The sequence below is a fragment of the Tarenaya hassleriana genome, unplaced genomic scaffold (genome assembly GCF_000463585.1).
Source record: "Tarenaya hassleriana unplaced genomic scaffold, ASM46358v1 Cleome19, whole genome shotgun sequence".
NCBI lineage: Eukaryota > Viridiplantae > Streptophyta > Magnoliopsida > Brassicales > Cleomaceae > Tarenaya > Tarenaya hassleriana.
This window is the reverse complement of record NW_010965304.1, coordinates 607,299-628,480: the sequence shown is the minus strand read 5'-3', so window position 1 is coordinate 628,480 and position 21,182 is coordinate 607,299. Positions and strand designations below refer to the sequence as shown.

The following is a 21,182-nucleotide window of genomic DNA, read 5'->3' as shown; positions in this document are numbered from 1 at the left end:
CGGCGGCGCAGGCCGGCGGTTGCGGCGGCGGAGCCACGCGGTGCGGCGAGGCCAGGACGGGCGTTGGCGGTGCCTGCGGATGTCGAGGATTGGGACTGGGAAGAGCCTCTCGCCATTTTTTGTGTACGGAAAAGGGAAATCTTCAGTCTTGAGGGGGATATGGAGTTGGGAAGAAGGGCAAAGATGTAAATAAAGTGAAAGTTAGGGGTATTTAGGATAGCGGGATGAGAAATGAAGATCGGAAGTGTTCTAGATTTCTAGAATCTATTTTTGTAGAATAAGATCCAACGGCTCTGATTGACTTTGTTTACGCATGGAAATAAGCCTATGATAGATTTGGTCATATAGGGATACCTGTGTATTATTTTTTTTTTTAAATAAATTGTGAGAGTTGAGTTAAATTGAATTTCTCTCAAATTAGTATGAAACTGAGAATGAAAGTAAGTTCTGGGTAGATGGTATATTGGACCAAGATCTAAATAAATCGTTGGGATTGATGAAACCGAGATGAATATCTCTTATCGAATTTGATGTTACGTCTCGATTTCATCGGTTGGACTATCTAAATTTGGATTTTCATAGGTTACACGATAAATAACAAAGTCGTCATGACGTTCCTTAAAGGAATAGTATACAACCATTTCGGGATGGAGAAGGAAGTCTCGGGATTCTTCAAGAACGCCGGGAAAGAAGCTCCTTTTCGGTATAGACGAGAGTTACTCATCGGAAGTGTTTGAAGGTGTGAACGAGTATATATACTTCAGAAAAGGTTACAACATGTACAATGGGCAGGGACATGCCTCTCTTCTTGTCCGTACACTGATACAAGCCTTCTTCACTCCTCATACTTGCTTCGATTCTCCGCACACCAAAGTGAAAAACTAGACATAAAAGATTGTTAAGATGTGTAAATGTGTTATGTCCTTTTTTCTTTTGTAAGAAATTGTCTTAATGTCCTTAATTAGGGATTTAGAATCTTCATATACAAAAAAAAACAAACAAACTTTTTCATTGTAAGTGATTGGAGATGAAATGGAATCAATATTTTAGCATATATCCTCTAACATATGATAATACGCAACTCGGGTGAATTTAAGAACATGGGTTATACGCCATTTGAGTCACAAAATTATCTGAAAAAAAAAACAGTTTAAAAACATACATTTAATATTTTTATAGTTTTTTTCCGGATAATTTAAAAGTGATATTAGAATTTAGGGTTAGAGTTCGACAAAAATACTTAGACATTTAAATGATCGATCTGCGAGTTGGATATTCGGTTTTTGGATATCTATGATGATGGATCCGAGAAAAATGCACATCTACATTGAGACACTTAGGTTTGTGACAAGTTTCAAATATCGAATTCAATCAAAATTGATACTCTAAAATTATGAATATTTGATCCGTATATCCGAAAATTATTTATGCTGTACAATATGTAACTATTGTAAATAATATTTTGAACCGTAATATACAAATGGTTCAACATAAGATATTCCAACAGAAAAAAAAATCAAAATATTTGGACCCATTTTATTATCGTGTACTGTTTGGCAAAGCTTTCTCCTTATGGGATACCATTTGTCTCTCCATTTTTTTTTCCTTCATGGGACCCATTTTTTATTTACAAAGTTGATATGCTAATTACCCTAATTGGTCTAGAGTTTTTTTAATCTTATGGTAAAAATAAATTTGGTCAAAATTAACACATTTTATCTCCACACAAATTACAAAGTGTTACTTTATTTCTCAATCGAATAACCAGTAAACTTATCAGTCTTATCCCATGCTTTAAAAGTTTTACCGTATTCACAAATTAATCACGCCTATAATTTTATCTAAATCTTATACAATATAAAAATATATAATCACGCTATACGTAATATTAACATTTTCTCCTAAATACTATTTATAAAAAAAAGTATGTTTTATTATTTATAAAAACGAAATATTAAGATGTACACTGAATAAGTTTCAACTGTTTATCTCGAATTTTAATTAGAATACACATGTTATTTTTATTGCATGATTTTTTAATATAAAAATCAATTATAAATGAAGAAAATAATCCATAGATTTTAACCTCCATCTATCTATATTCACTTATAATTATAAATTATTTATTAAAAAATTGACAGTGTATTTTTTTAATAATAAAAAAAAAGGAAGAAGAAGGAGGGGAGAGGAGTCAGCATCTTTAAACGAACGACACAGGCACTTGTGACTTTAATGGGATAAAGTCACTGCGTTGCTTTGTCGTTTTCTCACGACAAAAATATTTGACACGACCTGTCCTACTTAATTATCCACACCTTTTTTTTTTTCCTTATATATATATATATATATATATATATATATGGTTCGCATTTCCGTGTTTAAGTCTGTCCCATGAACCCGAACAGTTCTCTCCAGATTTTACTTGTGGATCTGTAAATAAAACATGTGATATGAATATATGATTTTGAAAGTAATTTTCTTTTGGGGGTTGAAAATCCGCGATATGTACGGAGTAAACCCATCGGTCTCACGCAATAGCCGACAAACCACGTAAAATAGGTTCATTTTATTTTTCTCTGCCTTTTTCTCGTAAGAACTAATATCGATATAATTATAAATACAAAAGTTTGGTTTTTTTATTTTACTAAAATTTAGTAAAAAACTTTAAATTACATATTTATTTTTTGTTGGAATAAAAAAAATGATTCAATAAAATTCCACGAACCATCACCATTCAAAGCCCTACTTTATAATTACTTGTCGCACTAGATGTCATGTCGCAACCTGTGAAATATCATTTCTGTTAGCATTCATAAAAATGGATGACCCAAGCTGTTATATATTTTTAATAATATGTGAACAGAATACGTATTATATAATACTATACATTAATATATATATATATATACATACTTACAGTCACACACGCTTGGGAGCATATAATAACTCAGAACACATAATGGGCAGATGTTGGAATCGTAGCTTCCGAAAAAAAAAATCTAATTTATTTTTACGTAATTATCAAGCATGAAAACTTATAAATAGCTATGAATTATTTTATTACTAAGAATTGTTTCGGTTATATGTCGAACTAGGTAGTGTTTGGAATATATATATATATATTATATATATATATATCATATGCAACATCTTGAAATAAATATTAAGTAAATGTGAAAGTGCTTGAAAAGGAATGATAATGCTAATCATCATATAATTGAGACTAATGGATACGCGTGTCGATATCTTATGAAACCGTGAGGGTTATAATGCATATTTATCGTATTATTTTTTAATTATTGTAAATTAATTAACTAAACAAGGATTAAAAATAATTAGAGAGAGAAGGTTGTCTCTCCCATCCCATCAACCCTTTATGTTTTCCAATCTTCTTTTCTTCTTCATTTTGCTTCTTAAAATTAGAGAAATTAATCATTACATTGAATAGTTGTAAAACTTCGATGTTATTATTTTTTAGCTTTTTTTATCAATTTAATTAATAGACAATATTAAAAATTATTGATGTGTAATATATCATATGATTTGTATTTTCTATCGTGATACGAAGCATTGTATATTAAGAGAAAATGGTATATAAGTTAAATAACAATATGTTTGCAAATATAATTTTAAAATATATGCCAAATAAAGTATCTTTATCGATTAAAAAAAAAACGTAGTGTATGCCTGTCATAAGGGTGCTCATAAATTCGGTGGAGCGATTACTGAATCTAATAAATTCACTTGTGTCCTCAGAGCAAAATAAAAATACATATTATTTATTTATTTATTTATTTATTACGACTTTATTCCAAATGCAAACGCATTGCTTAACCGGAAAACCCGGTTCGAGTTTTATCCGGTTTTCATTGGTAGGACCGAAGTGTCATCGGTCGGTCTCTCTGTTTGCTCCAAACCGTTGCGTCCCCTTATTGCTTTTGTAAAATTTGGGTTTAAAGCATGAACAACCGTAATTGCTTTTTAAATCATATTTATGACATTAATTTATCATCATAATAGCTATTATTTTACGATACTAATCTTATAATTTGTGAGAATTAAACTCTATCTTTTATGATAAAACATTGACTGTGTGACAAATAAAAATTTTGAGAAAAAACAAATATGAAGAAACTACAAATCTAACCAGTAATATGTTTTGTTGTAAACAAGACAAAAAATGAACAAAAATTTACGATATAATTTTAAGATAAAAAAATATTTTTAACAAGGGATAAAAATGATAATTAATAGAATGTTATTTTTTTTAGATATAAGATTTAATAGACGATCATACTAAAGGTGTTTTGAAAGTTTTTTTAAATATCAATTTTTTTTTTACCTAATACAATATGAATTGTGATGTGATAATGATTAGTGATGCCCAAATGTTGGATTTTAAATTAATTTCTCACCGAAAAAGGAGGAGAAAAAGCTCTTTTGTTGCGGAATTGAAAGGAGCAGACCCTCCTGTCTTTAGCTGGTTGGCCCCTCACAACACTATATACATATATATATATATATATATATATATATATATCATAAAACTGAATAACAAATGTGACAGAACATTTAATGAAAAAAAAAGAAACAAAGAAAGGTTCCAAAGAGATACTCTTCTTCGGCTAAGTGTATTCTTCCTTTTTCTTTCATTTGAAAGTTTTGTTGGACATCAGATGCTAATTAATGCACATTCTTTGGAGACCGAAGCCTTATTACTGCAATCAGAGAGCGTTTGATTTCAGGGTTTATGGTAAAGATGTGAACTTTTTTCTGGGAAAGGAATACAATTCCGAAAATTTTACAGAGAAAAAGGAGTGAGTGCGAGTGTCTTTGTGGGTTCTGTTCTGTCTTGGCTCTGTCTCCCCCACCCGTCACAATCTCTCTCTCCCTCCACCAAATTGGCTTTTATTTCCCTTTTGCTGCCTTGCTTTTCTTTAATTGTTCATATCTGCAATTGTCTATGTCTGTTCCTTCTGCTCCCTCTTCTCAGTACCTGCAAATGGAGGACGAAGAATCATACTTTGAAACCCTTGTTATTATTTGATGCCCTTTCTCTCTCTCTCTCTAAGCTATGATTCCAGCCAGACCCATTTCTCCTACTAATAGAAACTTTTTAATTCAGCTCCGTGGGTGGGTTCTTGTTTGTGGGTTTTACTTGAAAAGGAGAGGGCTTTGTCACTTCAGAGCCTACGGATTTCGCTACTTCCTTTGATGGGTCTTTCTAGTTTCGTTATTTTCTGATTAGAAACAATCTACTTTTTGCTAAAAGGAATGAACTTTTCTTCGGAAGGTTTCATGGAATTTGACCTGAACCGCGAGGCTGTGTCCGTAGAGGGGAAGAACGGTGGTGGAGGGCTTGAGAGGGGTAGTTCCGGTAATTCATCATCGTCTTCTTCCTCTTGCTCGTCTGGGTCAACACCTTCTTCAGCTTCTGCATCTTCTATATACTCTGAGCTTTGGCATGCCTGTGCTGGTCCTTTAACTTCACTGCCCAAGAAGGGCAATGTGGTTGTGTATTTCCCACAAGGCCACTTGGAGCAAGGTGTTATGGTTTCATCTTCATCAACTTTATCTCCCTTGGAAATTCCAAAATTTGATCTTCAGCCCCAAATCTTCTGTAGGGTTGTGAATATCCAATTACTTGTAAGTCTTCATTATCTCCTGATTAGCTTTGAGATTTTTGTATTGTCATCAATTCAGTATTATTGCCGTTGTTTTGTGCTACATGGACTATTCTTGAACAAGTTTGGTTTCTAATTATGGCTAATGTTTGCTAATTTTGTTCTCTTCTGAAAAAAGGCAAACAAGGAGACTGATGAGGTTTACACACAGCTCACCCTGCTTCCTCAGCAAGAGGTACTCTGTTTTCTTATTTGATTGAATGCTAAATAGTTCTTGAATCGTGTTGATATTGCAGTAGTCCCTCAGACTCTAGGTGAGGTTTTTCATTGGCTCAAAACAGTCTATAGATTCCATGGTAGATGAGATTCCTATAAGAATTCTGTGTATTTCCTGTGATTTGAGTCCTTGAAAGTGTGGTTTTGTGTTTTGGATTTCCATTGTTCATGATTGTGATGATAAGTAGATGAAAATTCTTGGATGATGTAGCAGGCTGTTCTAAATATGGAGAGGAAAGAGACAGGGGAGTTGGGAGGGGATGAAGAAAGGAATGGAAGTTCATCTACCAAACGGACACCTCATATGTTCTGTAAAACCCTAACAGCTTCTGACACGAGCACACATGGAGGGTTCTCTGTTCCTAGAAGAGCTGCTGAAGATTGTTTCCCTCCTCTTGTATGTTTCTGTCTGAATCTCCTATTCCTCCCATTTTCCATGAAACTTTCTTTGTTCGGATCGTTATCTTGTGCTGTTGATGGATGTCAGGACCACAGTCAGCAGAGGCCATCTCAAGAACTTGTGGCAAAGGACCTCCATGGAGTTGAGTGGAGATTTCGGCATATTTATAGAGGTAACTGTAATAAAATTTCAAGTGGGCAATAACATTGTTAAATGGTTAGAATAAGGTTTTTCCTACTTGAACATAAAAGTATCAAGCGGCTAATAACATTGAAAATGGTTAGAAGAAGGTGTTTCCTACCATGTATGAGAAATGAGAGCTTAATAAGCCATCTACATCAAATTTGATGCGGAGATATGTTGGTTGTGTGTCTATATGTGGATGAGGAATTTGAAGCATAGACTTATGGTTGTTCATCTCTTCTCTTGTTGGTGTCAGACAATTTTTTTGTTTTTTGTAACTACAGGTCAACCTAGGAGGCATTTGCTCACCACTGGTTGGAGCATTTTCGTCAGCCAAAAGAATCTCGTCTCTGGTGATGCAGTTCTTTTTCTGAGGTAAGCCATGGTTATGAGTTCAATGGCATTTTAGTCTAACCATAGCTACAGAAACAAAGATTTTTTTAGCTATCAGATCAGATGTAGATATAAAATGGTTATGTTCTGGTTTGCTCTTGGTGGTAGGAAGCTATTGATATGCAATTTTTTTTAAATATTTTATACCCTTTCGTACAAAAACGTACCATTTTTTACCATCTAACACAAACCTTCGATTTTCAGAGGTGAAGACGGGGAGCTGAGGCTAGGAATCAGAAGAGCTGCTCGGCCAAAGCATGGACTTCCTAATTCTATTGTTGAGAAGAACTCATGCTCGAACATTCTCTCTCTTGTGGCTAATGCAGTGTCTTCCAGAAGCATGTTCCATGTGTTCTACAGTCCACGGTATTACACGAAAAACAGCTTCTACGTATGTGAAGTGTTTCTCTCGCTCAAAGTGTGAAATGAAAACGATATTTCGCTTCATGGGTTCAATATGCAGTGCCACTCATTCAGAGTTTTTAATTCCTTATGAGAAGTATATGGCAAGCATCAGGAATCCTGTTTCTATAGGTACGAGGTTCAGAATGCGATATGAAATGGATGATTGTCCTGAAAGAAGGTATTGCTGTTACTCGATTCTAATAATCTGTGTGGTAGGCTATGGTTTTTTCTTGCAAGAAAAAAATAAGTTAGTTCATGTTTTCTTGTAGATGCACCGGGGTAGTGACTGGAATCAGTGACCTGGACCCGTATAGGTGGCCAAACTCGAAATGGCGATGCTTACTGGTATATGTCCTCATATTTCCAGTTCAGTTCTCAATGATCAAACAATTGGAAATTTGTTTTATTTTAACCCTTTCCTTCTTTGACATTGTTTGATAGGTACGGTGGGACGAGTCTTTCATGAGCGGTCACCAAGAAAGAGTCTCCCCTTGGGAGATGGATCCTTCAGCTTCTCTCCCACCTTTGAGCATTCAGCAGTCTCCGAGGCCAAAAAGGTCGCGGACTGGTCTACTGGAAGTTTTACCCGTGAACCCCGTAATGGGTAACTATACGTGTTATTCTCTGTAGAAACTTCTACCCATTTGAACCAATGACGTGAAACAATTTTGTCTTTTATTGAATGGTACTGATTTAGTGTTCTTGGTGCAGCAGAAAGGGGTGCTTTTTCGGTCTTTGAGGAGTCGATTAGACCCTCTGAGGTCTTGCAAGGTCAAGAAAATATAGGTTTTGCATCACACTTACATGGCTGTGATGTTATGAACCGCCGGAAACTGGATATTGCTATGCCGTCTCATGCAAATCCGGTTCTTGTTTCTACTGGAATGAAGGCTAAATTTGGTGAGTTTATAGGTGCAACAACAACCCGTGCCTACTCGGGCATTTTGGACCTGGAAAGGTTTCCAAGGGTCTTGCAAGGTCAAGAAATTTGCTCGGTTCGATCTTTTCCACAAGCTGCTGCTTTTAACGCACCCTCCTGGGGAGCACCCATTACTGGGTGCAACAACAATCCCTTTGCTTATCAAGCCAACAAATCAAGTTTCTACCCTCTTGCCTCACAAGGGCTGAGAAGCACTGGTATTCCATTTCACAACCTATATAATGTTGGAGAAGTGCCTTCAAGATGGCATCGTGACATGATGAATTCTCCAAGGGAGACAGAAGCTCTCGGGAATGTAATACAGAACTTGGGCATACAAAATGAACGTGTTCTGCCGGAAAAAGTTCCGACTGCTTCAGGCTTGAAGACAGCTATGGTGAGCAGGCAAAAGGGTGATGATTTTAACGGGAAAGTCCCATCGGGATGCAAACTTTTTGGATTCTCCTTACCCGTTGAGACACAAGCATCAAACCCACAAAACTCAAGCAAAAGGATCTGCACAAAGGCAAGACCTTTTTTTCTTTTCTGCATCTGTCCTTGAAGCATCACACACACCTCTAAAAATGTCTCTTCTTATTGTTTCTCTGATGGGCTTGTGTTAATAATTGGTTTGAAGGTTCACAAGCAAGGCAGTCTTGTGGGAAGGGCGATTGATTTATCCCGACTTAATGGGTATGATGATCTACTTACGGAGCTTGAACGGCTATTCAGCATGGAAGGGCTTCTCCGTGATCCAGACAAAGGCTGGAGGATCTTATACACTGATAGCGAGAACGACATGATGGTTGTTGGTGATGATCCATGGCTGTAAGTTCATCCATCTCTAATGTTCATTAGCTGTTTCTTGGCAGCTCATGACTTCATCCAAAGAGCTTTTTCTTCTGAACAGAAAAGCAATGAGTGGTTTCTCATACATTACTCTTAGGCACAGGTTGAGAGAAAACCCTGAACTTGGCTCTGATCGGATTTGATGTTTTTTCCTTTTCCTTCTCAAAGTTCATGATATGCTACTACTACACATAAAACTCGAAATGGGTTCTACTGGTTTTTGTTTGGCAGCGATTTCTGCAATGTGGTGGTGAAGATCCACATCTACACAAAAGAAGAAGTGGAGAAGATGAACGTAGGACACGTAAACGACGATAACCAGAGTTGTCTGGAGGAAGCTGCTCTAATGGTGGAAGCTTCTAAATCATCTTCAGTGAGCCAGCCTGATTTCTCTCCAGACAGTAGTAACTGAGAGAGGATGTCTTTGATAAAAACAATGGAAACCCAAGTTTGGTTTAGTCTGGTTTACAAGGCCTTGACTTGTCGGTTTCTGTTTAGTTTTCATGGATTTGGATTTGGATTTGTTATCAAAGATTTGAAAGTTTGTGGAAGTGTATGTGTATGTGTATGGAAAACAAAAGCTTGTGAAAAGATTTGTTCTTGAATTCAGTTTTATTGCAGCTTTCATAGAAACGGAGGAATCTCGAGAATGCTTTGTAAGATTATTACCGTATTAGGTAAGCCTGTTTCAATCTCTCTACCAATGGTGTGGTTTCATCATATACATCCATACATATATACAACATATACATACACATGCAGTATTACACATCTATGTAGTTGCAAAGGAAACTAATGAGATTTTTTTTTCAATGTTTTCTTTTTTGGTAAAAAGAGCGGACATTTACAGGCTCACTTCTCTGTTTCCTAAACAGAAACTCAGCTTCTCTGTTTTGCACTCTTCACTCCAAAAAAAACCTATCTGACATGTATGTATCCATATTACCACGAAAAAAATTGAATCAGCAGACCTCTCCCCTTCTACATTAACTTAAAAATCTCTGCTTTCAGTGCTTCATCCTGCAAAATCCCGAGCTCAACGTGAAAAACTGACCTTAGAGAGAGCTCGATAAATCCATGTAAAAAAACGAAACCCGGATGGGACGAACAGCTTACAGTGCGAGCGAAGAGAATCAAGGATATCTCGGTAAAATCCCACCAGATGTTTGATCCTTATGATTGTTCTGTTGATAGTGTTAAGAACCAAATGACACCCGAAAACCCCATGCCAACTTGGAGCGAACGGGAGGGTAATGTATAGACATGGTGGAATCTACCAGCCGGAAAAATCATTCACGCCATATCACTCGGTATCCGAGTCAATGGAGAGAAACAGCCTGGGTCTTACAGAACGCTTCTGCCGAGGGATCAAGAGGGGACTATCTGATCTTTGTCTACTTGCTTTCTCTGGTCTACTCTCATTCATACCCAAAAGCAATGAAGCTGCAAGCAGGCAGTCAGAGTCAGTACCAAAACAGCATTCATAACCCAAAAAAAAAGGCATGAAATAGAAATGAGAGATACTGTCCAAAAGAGAGCAATCTTTTACTTAAACAGGTCTTTTGTCTTTATAGTTGGTTACATACCCGAGAACCTAATAGGTGAAGAAGATGAGAATTGGTACATGAATCTAATGCTAATAAGATACTAACTAGATTCTTACTGATAACTAGTCTAAGTCAGGGAACAAACCGGTCTCTGTCAATGTATCCAACGTGTCTTCCCTTCCGGACATTAATGGCTGGTTTGCGTTAAGCCCGTTATCTGGTGCCACCTCTCCGTGATTTTCATGATTCCCGCACACGCTATCTCCAAGCCTAAGCGAGATCCAATCATCACTGCGGATACTGTTTGGCAATTCAACTTGGTTTCTATAATTGGACTGAGCTGAGGCATCGGGTTTTGTTGGTAGAAATATTTGAAGTGAAGGATCGTCTCTGCTAAACGCCAGAGGATTATCAACTAAGCCATCATTTCCGTCTGCTTCAGATAGGCCGGCTGAATCCGGAACCATGGGAGCAGATGCCATCGATGTCTCGGGAACCATGGTGTACCCACCATTTACTGCAGGGGCACAGTTCAGTGACCCGGGCTGCAAACCGACCATATCTTCTGAGATCTCGGCCTCAGGTGCAAATAGTTGGAACCCAGGACCTCCTTGTGTTTCAGGAGGCAACGGCCATGGAGGCAGATCAAAATCATCGTCGTCGAAAAGACCCATTCCGGAATGACCTACAGCCACTGTGTTTGGGCCTTCATTATAAGACTTCATCATACCAGGCAGGTGAAGCGGAAAATTTACCCCGCTATCAGTTTGATTGCCATTGTAGGTGGGTTCAGATGTGATCAGGACATCATTTTCATCATCTGAATCACTTAGAACAATGACGTCCTGATTTCCAGCTGCTGCAGGTTGACTCCGGTCGGCAAAGTTATAGCCTGAATCAACATTCATGGGCATTGAATCAAGTTCTATCCCATTGCTTACAAAATCAAAGGCTCCGACAGCTTCCTGATTTACACTCGGGTCATCACCATCCCTACCACTTGCAGTGGCACTACTACTCATCGGTATGATGTGCTGCTCCTGTCGGTATCCAAACTTCTCTTCTCTGTTACTGGTAGAAAAACCATTCGCATTAGGTTTGTTAACTTCCCAAATACCATTGCGATTCTTCCTTATCCCAAGTTTCAGACCAGTCGGACCATCCGAACAGCCTTCTTGTTTAACTGCGGTCAATGTTTCCGCTTTTGGTTTAGCCTCATCAGTGGAGGGGCAGAGATTACCATCAGGCAAGTGCCACTGTGTGAGTTCACCCAATTCACTTTTGGACTTCACACGCCAAGAACCATCAGGCTTCACTTCAATTTCAGTCACATCTTCATCACAGTGTCTCATCTGTCGTGCAGGTAGACCACAAAGATACTCAATGTACCGTATTAGTAATATTAAAGCAATAATATGGAACTCTATTGGAAATTTACCTTAGATGTGACACGGTTAAAATAAGGGTCCATGATTATATGCTCTAGTGAGTAGTTCTTCAAGCAAATAGGGCACTGCCACTGCAGTTGCGCAGACAGAACAATAGATTCAGAAATATTAAGGGAAATACCCCGGTTATCTAGATTATCTTAAGACACCTGCCTTTCTGGAACGTTGATTCAGCTCCACAAACACCTCAAGGTCGAAACAGCCCATGTGTGCACAGGGTTTAAATCTCCCAGCAACTTTTATCCTGGAACCGCTCATCTAACGAGGCAAACGGAAAAGATGAATAAAAATCGGTCTCCAAAAAAGGACACAAATAGACCCAGAAAGAACACAAACAAGTTGTGTGGATAGAAGTAGAGAAATGATGTAGGTGAACCATCAGATAGATACATAATTGTAACGTATAAAAAGGGAGCTAAAGCTACTGAAGTGACTTACAGGACAACGGAGATTGACAGTGAAGAAATCTGCAACGACTTCAATGTCACTGTCACTGTCAGCATTATCACCTCCAGTTCCACCTCCAACACATCGGCGCACACGGCCGAGAGCCTCCTCGAAAGGCTCACCTTTAGCCTCCTCCGGAATCATATTTAGGACCTAGATAAAAACAAAGGAAACTCAGAGAGAAAACAATACCAAGCACCAGCACAAGAACTGAAGCACAAAAACTCATTCCTAGATTTTATTTCATTAGAAATATCACTTTTCCAGCAATAGTGATGAATACAGTTACGAGAAAAAGGGGACATAACTGTTCTAGCATAAGGCTACACGGATAAAACAACAGGAGTCCAAAATGAAGCTTGATTTTTCACCCTACAACTTGAAATCAAATACAAACTTCTAAACAATAATTTTCACACAAACTGACAGAAAACGGAAATTGCAAGTTAATGGTCAAACATGATCACACACTAAATTGCCACCAGGTAGACATAGATTGTGAATTACTTGTCAAACCAAATTTGAGTATTATACAGACTATATGGTTCTATTTGCACATTCATGAGTTTATTGCTACACTGAACATCTTTGAACATTTTTCAAGCAATATCTAATCAGTAAATAGAAGTACCTGCTGAAGTGTTCTTCGCTTCACAAGTCTAACCCCAAAGCAAAAAATGCGAGCATCACATCCATTTAAGGATATCTTGTTAACGCCGTCTCTAATAAAAGGCGTTATCTACCAAAACAAGGACCAGTGCAAACATATTGCATCATTAATTACAAGTGTTAGATCAAAGTGGTGTATGAGAAAGGGATCAAACACAAAGGACCATAATCGATCAGGGATGAAAAACGTACAATTGGTCCATCATCGCGGCCGTTGGCCCCTAGAAGTTGTGACCCTGGTCTGTTAATAGCACGGACAGGTACACCTATAAAGGAAAACAAATTAGATCCATTATCAGATCATATCCGAAATGTTGTTCAGTCAGATCATAGATGTTCCGCTGAAAGTGGCACAAGAAAAACAAAACAAACTAACGAGTTTATAACTATACCCAAGAAACCCATATGTAACAGTTATAAAAAAAAATCCATTAACACTGAGATTAAAACTTAACATATCAGACCAATTTGCAGAGGATGACTGACATACCATTGACTTGAAGATCAGTATATTGTGGCCACTGCATCCTGAACTGAACTTTGTCATTCAAAAGCATACACCACGCCTGAAGAGAAACAAAATGAACTGCAATTTAGAAACTGTATACGTAGACAGTAAAATTACCTATTTACCTGCTTAAGAAATCGACAACCTGAACATCATACTCTTGTTTGGCCACCAAGTCCTTGTCTGCTCTTGTGATTTGAAATGTTCTCTCCACACTCTGCATTGGGTTTGTACTGGAACGTTTTGGACCAGAAGATTAGACCAAATAAAAATCTGTAGCAATGTTCTCTATAAATCCAAGCTTGAAAGGTCACAATACAATTACAAAGAAGGTAATTCAGCTACCCTAGAAAACATAGACCCTGATACACAAGTAGTACCAGTGCTGGAGATTTAAGTCTACCATACTCTGCCTTATTCTCTCAATTCCATAAGGCCCTCCAGTCAATAACAACTAAATTGTACAATGCCAATAATTCAAAACTAGACTCATTAATATTGATAAAAGAACAGAGAAAGAAATGACATCACCAACCCATCACCAAACCCCAAAAAAACACAAGAAATGAGATCACGGACTTGTTTTAAAACAAAAAATGCTTACAATTGTAATTTCGAATTAGGGCTCTAACATGTCAAAATGCACAAACATATGAATTGCAATATGACAGCAGCACATCAAATATGACATACTCACCCATCAGTTGGGATAGCTGTAGCAGTCAACTTCACTGGAAACAACGGATGTGCCACCGTGATCCAAAATCTACAGAGGAAAGACAATAGAGGATATTCGAGAAGAGCACTAGTTTCATAAGGTATAATCATAGGGTAAATAAAGAAACGAGAAGATTTAATGACCGAATCCTAAACAAGTGTTCAAATAAGAGAATTCTGGAAGACGTAAGAACGGAAAAAGGAACCAGTAAAAAGAACCAATTTAAAGAATCTCTTCTTCTCAAATTCTAATAGGGAGATTCATGGTTTGAGAAGAGAAAACAATAGAAGCGTGAAACTCGCACTAGATTCAGGAACAGAGATACTCACGGGTCAGCACGGGCAAGTCTGCATAGTTCACAGTAAAATGAGTCAGGAAGAGGCAGGTTTCCTTCCATAGGCTTCTCCGGAATAATAACACAGCCAACATGTTCCCAGATATGACATCTCCGGTCCTCACACTGGAAGTTATCAAATGGAAACTCAATCGATAGGAGTAACAGACAAAGTCATCCATACATTTAACAAATAAATCAGACAATCATTCGCAATAAATCAGGAGCTTCTGAAGTGTGTAATTAAACATGATTTGGAACAGAGCTATCTCCAGTTACCTGTATCATTGAGTCCGCCTCTAGAGAACTTCCACAAAGACATCGAACTTTTATATCCGATTGAAAGGGATCTTCAATTTCCCCCTTAACTTTCCCATTACTGATGTCTGAGCCAACTTGTCCTTTTGATGCTAATTCACTAGCCCCAGACACTTGCATTTTCCTGCGGAACACACACAAATTAACCGTGGTACCAAGGAGAGGACCGAGAGGTGTATCACTAATACTAATAAAGATGATATCGGGCAGTTTATTATAAAGAAATTGTAGCATTTACGACTGCACACCTATAGGTGTCATCAACTAGCTTTGCAACATCATCCCTTGTCACAATATTCTTCTTAGACCACAGCCTGGAAGCTGTAAATAAGCAATGAAGACATAAACGTATCAGCAGTGTGTAGAGCTACCAGTGGAATATTTTTTTACATTAATACTCTGATACATAATAAATAATTTCCATTTACCTTGTTCATCAGAGAGAACAGCCAAAATCCGGTCAATGAGGTCCTGCACCAACAAATTGCTAAAAGATCAACTTGGGAACTGAAGATTTATAGTAGCCTATAGGCACCATGAGACTTTTCTGCTAACTACCCCGAGAGTTATAAAGTGCAAACTTTACATAAAGTTCTGACCTGTTTCTTTCCCTGTTTTGAAAGTCCCAGCTGAGTGAGCACATCCTTCAGCTCTTTTATCCGGAAATATGCAAGTTTATCCTGTAAGGATATCACGTTAAACTTTGAGCTTGGCCACAATAACTAACATTGAGGTGAAACAAAAGCCTCTACTGCCACTAGGACAATGATATCTAATCATTTTTTCCTTGTTATGCCTACATATCACCTAAGAAATATGTGTGAAATGTCCGTAGTAGAGCCTGCAATCACAAACCATGAACCAGAACCCTGCATCTTGATCTCACCATGGCAAAACCAAATCTCCAACCACCAGATTTTGACAATGAGAACATTCACTACTCGGGTAAATCACAAAACCATCCCACCCCACAGCCTTCAAATTCTCAAATAATAAAGCTCAACACTTGTTGGATTTAAACAACAGATGCGCTAAAGGGAGCATTACGCAAGTCAGAAGCATGTATCTGCTCCTAAATAAGCAACAATTCTTTATAGTTCTAAAACGAAGCCAACAGACATTCATAAAGAAACTCTTTTTACACCTTTGCACACCATCATCAAGTGAACACTGGGCACTTTTAACCACCCCAACAACAGAAGCCGTGTAAGAACAATTCACACCTACAAGCACAAAATTTCCTGGGAATACCTTGCAGTTAGTAACCAAATCCATGTCTCAACCCCTAACAACGAGAAACACCAGCTCGGTTCAAAACAAGCAGCCGCAAACTCGAACAATCACTGACAGAGCCGACAAATTCACAGCATAAAGCGTCCATACAGCAGCCAATCTAAACAACGAGAAAAACCAGACAAAGGGACGCGATCATTCATAAGACAATTCCATCACCATAAATGAAATTAAAAATCGAACAAAAAAATCCGCCAAAATGAATAGAAACACAACCCAGGGATCGGACACTGCACATCAAAACATCCGTAGATTGAATAACCGAAAGGAAGATTAACAAATTAGGGTTTCCTCTCCGGACGATGAATCTGTTATCTTTGTTTTCTTCGTTTGGGGCTCCAACTCCAAGAGACACCAACCAGATGGAAGAAGCGAACTTCTACGACGAAAAAACAAGGAAGGGTAATCGGACCCGTCGCCGACTGTCAAATCCGGTTTAGTGACAGCAATACGTCCGGGCTGAGATCCAGTGTGTTCTCGTGCATAATTCCCAAAATACACCACACCTAACTTATTAGACGACTTCTTTTTTTTTTTTTTTTTCGCTTCGTCCACTGGCTCTCTGTATCTTCTGGTGTTTTCGGATCTCGCCACGTCACGACCCGAAAAACCTGCGCGTCGATTTCAGCCGTTGGATCACTGGGGCAGGTTTATAATATTGCAAACTTGTAAAGTTTCTGAAGGAGCCCGTTAGTTTTGTATAATTCCTAAATGAACCCGACTTTCTTACAAAATAACAATTGTGTCCTCGTGTAAAAAAATGAAAACATCTCTTTTTTAAGAAAAAAAAATGTAGAAACTGTTATTCATTTTCATCTCAATCCTAAAAACAAATATAGGGTTTTTTAAGTCATATAAAAATAATAGGACTAATGCCAAAATCAATTGAATTATGTTCTATAAAAATATATATATTTTTTTTGGTATGATGTTCTATAAAAATATTGAATTTCCTCTGGGGTTTGACCTCTGGATTGGGCTTATAACTGAACCTAGAGCTCAAAGATCAATTACAATGGATCAAACCCCTCGAGCTCAGCCCAACCCGACTCTCTCTCTCTCTCTCTCTCTCTCTCTCTCTCTCTCTCTCTCTCCACATTGGCGAAGCTGCATTGCGCGAGCAACTGAGACATGAAGCGAAGTTGGGTTCGTCAATGGCGGGGGTGAAATACGGAGGACGGGTTATTTCTGGGAAATTCACCTGTTTAAACGGTTGCTCGGAAAGTGAAGGAAAACGACGAGGGTGAAGAACGCGAGATGTATTATTCAAGCGCAAAAGATTTGTTTTTTTTTTCTCTCCCTCTCTCTGTTTGGTTTCTGGGAAAAAGGAAAGAAAATGCAATCAGGTGAACGCAAGGTATTTGAAGTGTGAATTCTTCATTCACTACGTTTATTGATTTGATTCTTTTGAAGTCTGAAACTTTTTGATACACCAGTTGTCTGTAGAAGTGATATCACAACTCCTGATGTCGTGAAGTCGAGTTCGTGTTCCTGATGTCTTCTCCTGTTTTCCCTATTGTCTCGTTGGAACAATCATTGAAATGCTTATTTCTTTGTCATTGAATCCAACAAATAATTCTGCCTTCAAAGAATCTTGGGGAAGAGGGGAAACACATGTTCTTGATACAGATGTAGCTTTCTACTTTCCTTAATTTCGATTTTTACATTGTTACTCAGTTCCAAGATTGTAGGAATCTAGGAAACAGGATACATCTTTCAGTGACAATATAGTAGTTGAGTTGCCCATTTCCTTTCCGTGTCTGTTTGTTGCTCTCATTTAGGTATGTAGGATTACTGTACTGTTCCTTAGTCACTTACATTGGTGGATCAACCAGATGGTTTCAGGTTTGACTACAGGGAATGAGAGGTTCAATGAAGTGAAACAAAATCAGTGGCTCATCACTAGGGTTGGAATCCTTGATGGTATTTTATTTTAAACTCCACCAAGATAGTATCAAGACTTTCAAAAGAGAAGGTAAGAGAACTGGAAAGAGTAAAAGGGGCTGAACCTCTTCTTTCCTTGCCGGTTGAGTGAAAAGCCATTAGCCATGAACATCGTCTTCGACTCTCTGCATGAAGATGCACATATAAGGTTTCCTATGCAAGAGAAATACCACCATCAGCGAGCAAGCCACTAAGGCATGGATGATGGTGCTATCTCTCCTGCGAAGCAAACCTTTTTTGCATTGCTGAATCCACAGAGAAAGCTAATCAATAATGGTTGATGAACCTTCTATTAGACTCAAACCCTCTACATATATCACCATGAGAAACCTAAGAGGCAACTAGTATCAGAAATTCACTATGATTGTTGCTCTTGTCATTTAGTTTGCTGCTTTCTATGTGGCTGCAATCAAATGACAGGGGATTATTATCCGAATGAGGTCATCTTGTATACGTCATCCGCTGTGATTTGGCATTAACTTCATTTCCAACATGCTGCATTGATTTTTCTATTTCCTTTTCATGTATATATGGTAAAAGGCAGCTTTGCTTCTTTTGGATAACTGAGCTCCTGGATTTGCACATGTCCTTGGTACATTACCACATGTGATTATCATGTAAATTCTTATGCTTTGTTCATTTGCTGGAATACATTCAGCAAAAGCAGAGTTTTTCGGTTCCATAGCATCTGGATGGTAAAGGGTATAATCATGGTCCCATGGAAAGTATTAAACAGTTGAATTTTTTTGCTTAACTTGTCATTCAGTGATATGCTATACCATGAGCAGGTCTGGGATGGAGACTCAATCATAGGACGAGCCACTGGATTGTTTCTGCATATGAGGTCAGAATCTTTTACAAAGTGCAACCTTGTTTGTGTGTCTCTGATCCAACTTGATATGATAATATCGAGAAACTATACACTAGAATAACCCTGAAGCCATGTGTCATTCTCAATCTGCTAATGCATATAATACAAAAGAGAAAGACGGGAACTAGATGACGGATAACTAATCTTAATCACATAATTAGGAAAGGGGAAGTATCCTAATTGACAAGAAACCTGATTTTTGGTTTGAACAATGCCGTTGTCAAGACTTTTCTTCGTGGGCTCCATTGCTGCTATTTAGTGATCAAGTTGATGAAGGCCATTTTTTTGTTTTATGCAACTCAGACAAGACCGGTCCAAAGTATCACACTTCTTCTGTCCGTTTTCTGAATCTGCATTGTCTGTGCCAGCTTCTTTTTCATTTTGGATTATAGACATATACAAAGCCAAAATAAAACTCAGTCATGAAAATATACTTGAATTTACAAATGAAGCTTCTTCTTTTAGTCATAGAGACGATGGTTTTGATTTTCTTACAAGTTCCTAATCTAATTCATTTTTTATGCTCATGTCTTCAAACCAGTGACTTTAAGAAAAGCTTCTCATCTCTGTTTTTTTTTTTTGCTTTTTGTCACCCAAAAGTGAAAAAGAGAACCATAAAGAAGCAAAAGAATCAAATCCCAGGTTGTTCTTATGCATTGTCATGCGGAGAAAAGGTGAACAAACTGATATTCACGCGTATCTTTCCATTATTTATACGGAAGATAAGAATAGTTTCCTTAAATATTGTGGTTATTCCTTGATATTCTCACTACTACTACACGTCTGTACCCTTCTTTTATGATGAGCAATGGATCTTTTGAGAGAAGAGGCCATACCTACTCCAAATATCAAATGCCCCACAGGCTAATCTATCATCTCACATTGTAGTAGAAAACACCATATACAATATATCCCTCCCCCCCCCCCCCCCTCACATTGTAGTAGAAAACACCATATACAATATATCCCCCCCCCCCCCCCCCCCATCAATTCAAGATCTTGATCAAAGTCTCTACTTTTCATTTTTCTTCAAGATCCCAAGTTTTAGCTCACTTACAGATAAATCAAATCTTTCCTTCAAAATACAAGGGAATGCTACCAACAACTCTTAGTGGCAACTATGGGTTTCCTCTCTGCCTCTCCAGGATCACAGCACAGCACTTGTTGGATGTTTCCAGAGAGTAATTTTATTTCTTTATGGTCCTTTTTCTTTGCTACTCAGTCTCTATATACGAGTCTTTGTTTGGGTTTTGTTCCATCCTCCTTTTTTTCTATGAAGGACAGCTGAGCATGAGCAGAGAAGGAAAGGGATGACGACGGTGATGAAGAAGAAGAAAAGGAGATCAGAAGGTGAGAATGTGCCAAGGGATGGTGAATCACAGCTTCAAGAGATGAGAGAAGATCAGGAAGTGAAAGATGTTGTTGCTCTGTTAAAAGATCTTGGGTGGCCTTCTTCTCCCCATCACACAGCCAGAGCAGCTTAGTAGCTATAGTCTTAGTTCTTGGACTTAGCTTCAGTTTAATGGACCATGCATGTCTTTGTTATATATTGCTGTTGGAGCCACTGCAAGTAGACAAGGTTCATAAGCTTTGTTTTGGTGTTTTTTTTTTGTTGTTGATGATGAATTCACTGCAAGTTGCCTATAGGTTTATTCAGCCTGATCTTTTTGTGATGGATGTTTTTTTTTTGGGTTTGGTGTGGAACACTCAAGTCTTTTGTAAGATACGGTGTGTGGTGGTACGATGATGTGCGTTGCCTCTTCTAGTTCTTATCCTCTCTCGCTCTCTCATTTATGTCTCTTGACCAACCATCTTGAATTGCCTTGTTATTAATTCACCAAGTTAAACCCCAAGCTACCAATTTTTGTATGGCACAATATGATTCGTGAAGAGACCAGATCAGGAATCAAATCTCAGACTGCGAAACAAGGGATTGGCCATCATAGTAAATAGACTTCCTACATATAATTTACTTGCATTAGAAAACGCATTAAATGGCTTTAGGAGGCGGTCGTGGTCGGTGGGGGGGGGGGTGA

The 21,182-nt window shown here is 38.0% G+C and overlaps 3 protein-coding genes across 10 annotated transcripts; 2 read left to right on the top strand and 1 right to left on the bottom strand.

The window, feature by feature from the left end:
• Nucleotides 1-4,653: 4,653 nt before the first annotated feature.
• LOC104810847 (auxin response factor 4-like) lies at nucleotides 4,654-9,664 on the top strand. Of its 3 annotated transcripts, none has more exons than XM_010537289.2 (12): nucleotides 4,654-5,646; nucleotides 5,803-5,859; nucleotides 6,115-6,297; nucleotides 6,388-6,472; nucleotides 6,768-6,858; nucleotides 7,081-7,242; nucleotides 7,340-7,459; nucleotides 7,551-7,626; nucleotides 7,723-7,885; nucleotides 7,993-8,726; nucleotides 8,838-9,028; nucleotides 9,281-9,664. In XM_010537289.2, exons 1-12 carry the CDS (start codon nucleotides 5,275-5,277, stop codon nucleotides 9,459-9,461), a joined length of 2,415 nt encoding a protein of 804 aa, XP_010535591.1. In that variant the 5' UTR covers nucleotides 4,654-5,274; the 3' UTR covers nucleotides 9,462-9,664. The 3 variants fall into 3 exon arrangements, with proteins under 3 accessions (XP_010535591.1, XP_010535592.1, XP_010535590.1); XM_010537290.2 differs by having other exon boundaries at nucleotides 6,112-6,297; nucleotides 7,996-8,726; XM_010537288.2 differs by having other exon boundaries at nucleotides 6,112-6,297.
• A 79-nt stretch (nucleotides 9,665-9,743) lies between these two features.
• LOC104810846 (E3 SUMO-protein ligase SIZ1-like) lies at nucleotides 9,744-16,788 on the bottom strand. The gene is made up of 18 exons (XM_010537286.2): nucleotides 16,548-16,788; nucleotides 16,290-16,431; nucleotides 15,638-15,718; nucleotides 15,467-15,509; nucleotides 15,287-15,359; nucleotides 15,000-15,162; nucleotides 14,716-14,846; nucleotides 14,366-14,434; nucleotides 13,814-13,901; nucleotides 13,651-13,726; nucleotides 13,353-13,426; nucleotides 13,123-13,230; nucleotides 12,483-12,644; nucleotides 12,198-12,302; nucleotides 12,035-12,115; nucleotides 10,742-11,948; nucleotides 10,166-10,492; nucleotides 9,744-10,069 (listed from the first exon to the last, which is right to left on the bottom strand). The coding sequence occupies exons 2-17, from the start codon at nucleotides 16,311-16,313 to the stop codon at nucleotides 10,353-10,355; spliced, it is 2,625 nt and encodes an 874-aa protein (XP_010535588.1). The 5' UTR covers nucleotides 16,314-16,431; nucleotides 16,548-16,788; the 3' UTR covers nucleotides 9,744-10,069; nucleotides 10,166-10,352.
• Nucleotides 16,789-17,342: 554 nt separating this feature from the next.
• Nucleotides 17,343-20,916, top strand: LOC104810845. 6 transcript variants are annotated; one of them, XR_771349.2, is made up of 6 exons: nucleotides 17,343-17,688; nucleotides 18,167-18,977; nucleotides 19,064-19,119; nucleotides 19,747-19,820; nucleotides 20,206-20,327; nucleotides 20,426-20,916. XR_771349.2 is itself a non-coding variant. In XM_019202302.1 (3 exons), the coding sequence occupies exons 1-3, from the start codon at nucleotides 19,569-19,571 to the stop codon at nucleotides 20,628-20,630; spliced, it is 579 nt and encodes a 192-aa protein (XP_019057847.1). In that variant the 5' UTR covers nucleotides 19,139-19,568; the 3' UTR covers nucleotides 20,631-20,916. The 6 variants fall into 6 exon arrangements, 1 of the variants encoding a protein (XP_019057847.1); XR_002024070.1 differs by having other exon boundaries at nucleotides 17,345-17,688; nucleotides 18,167-18,306; XR_771347.2 differs by having other exon boundaries at nucleotides 18,167-19,119; nucleotides 20,236-20,327.
• The last annotated feature ends 266 nt before the right edge of the window (nucleotides 20,917-21,182 follow it).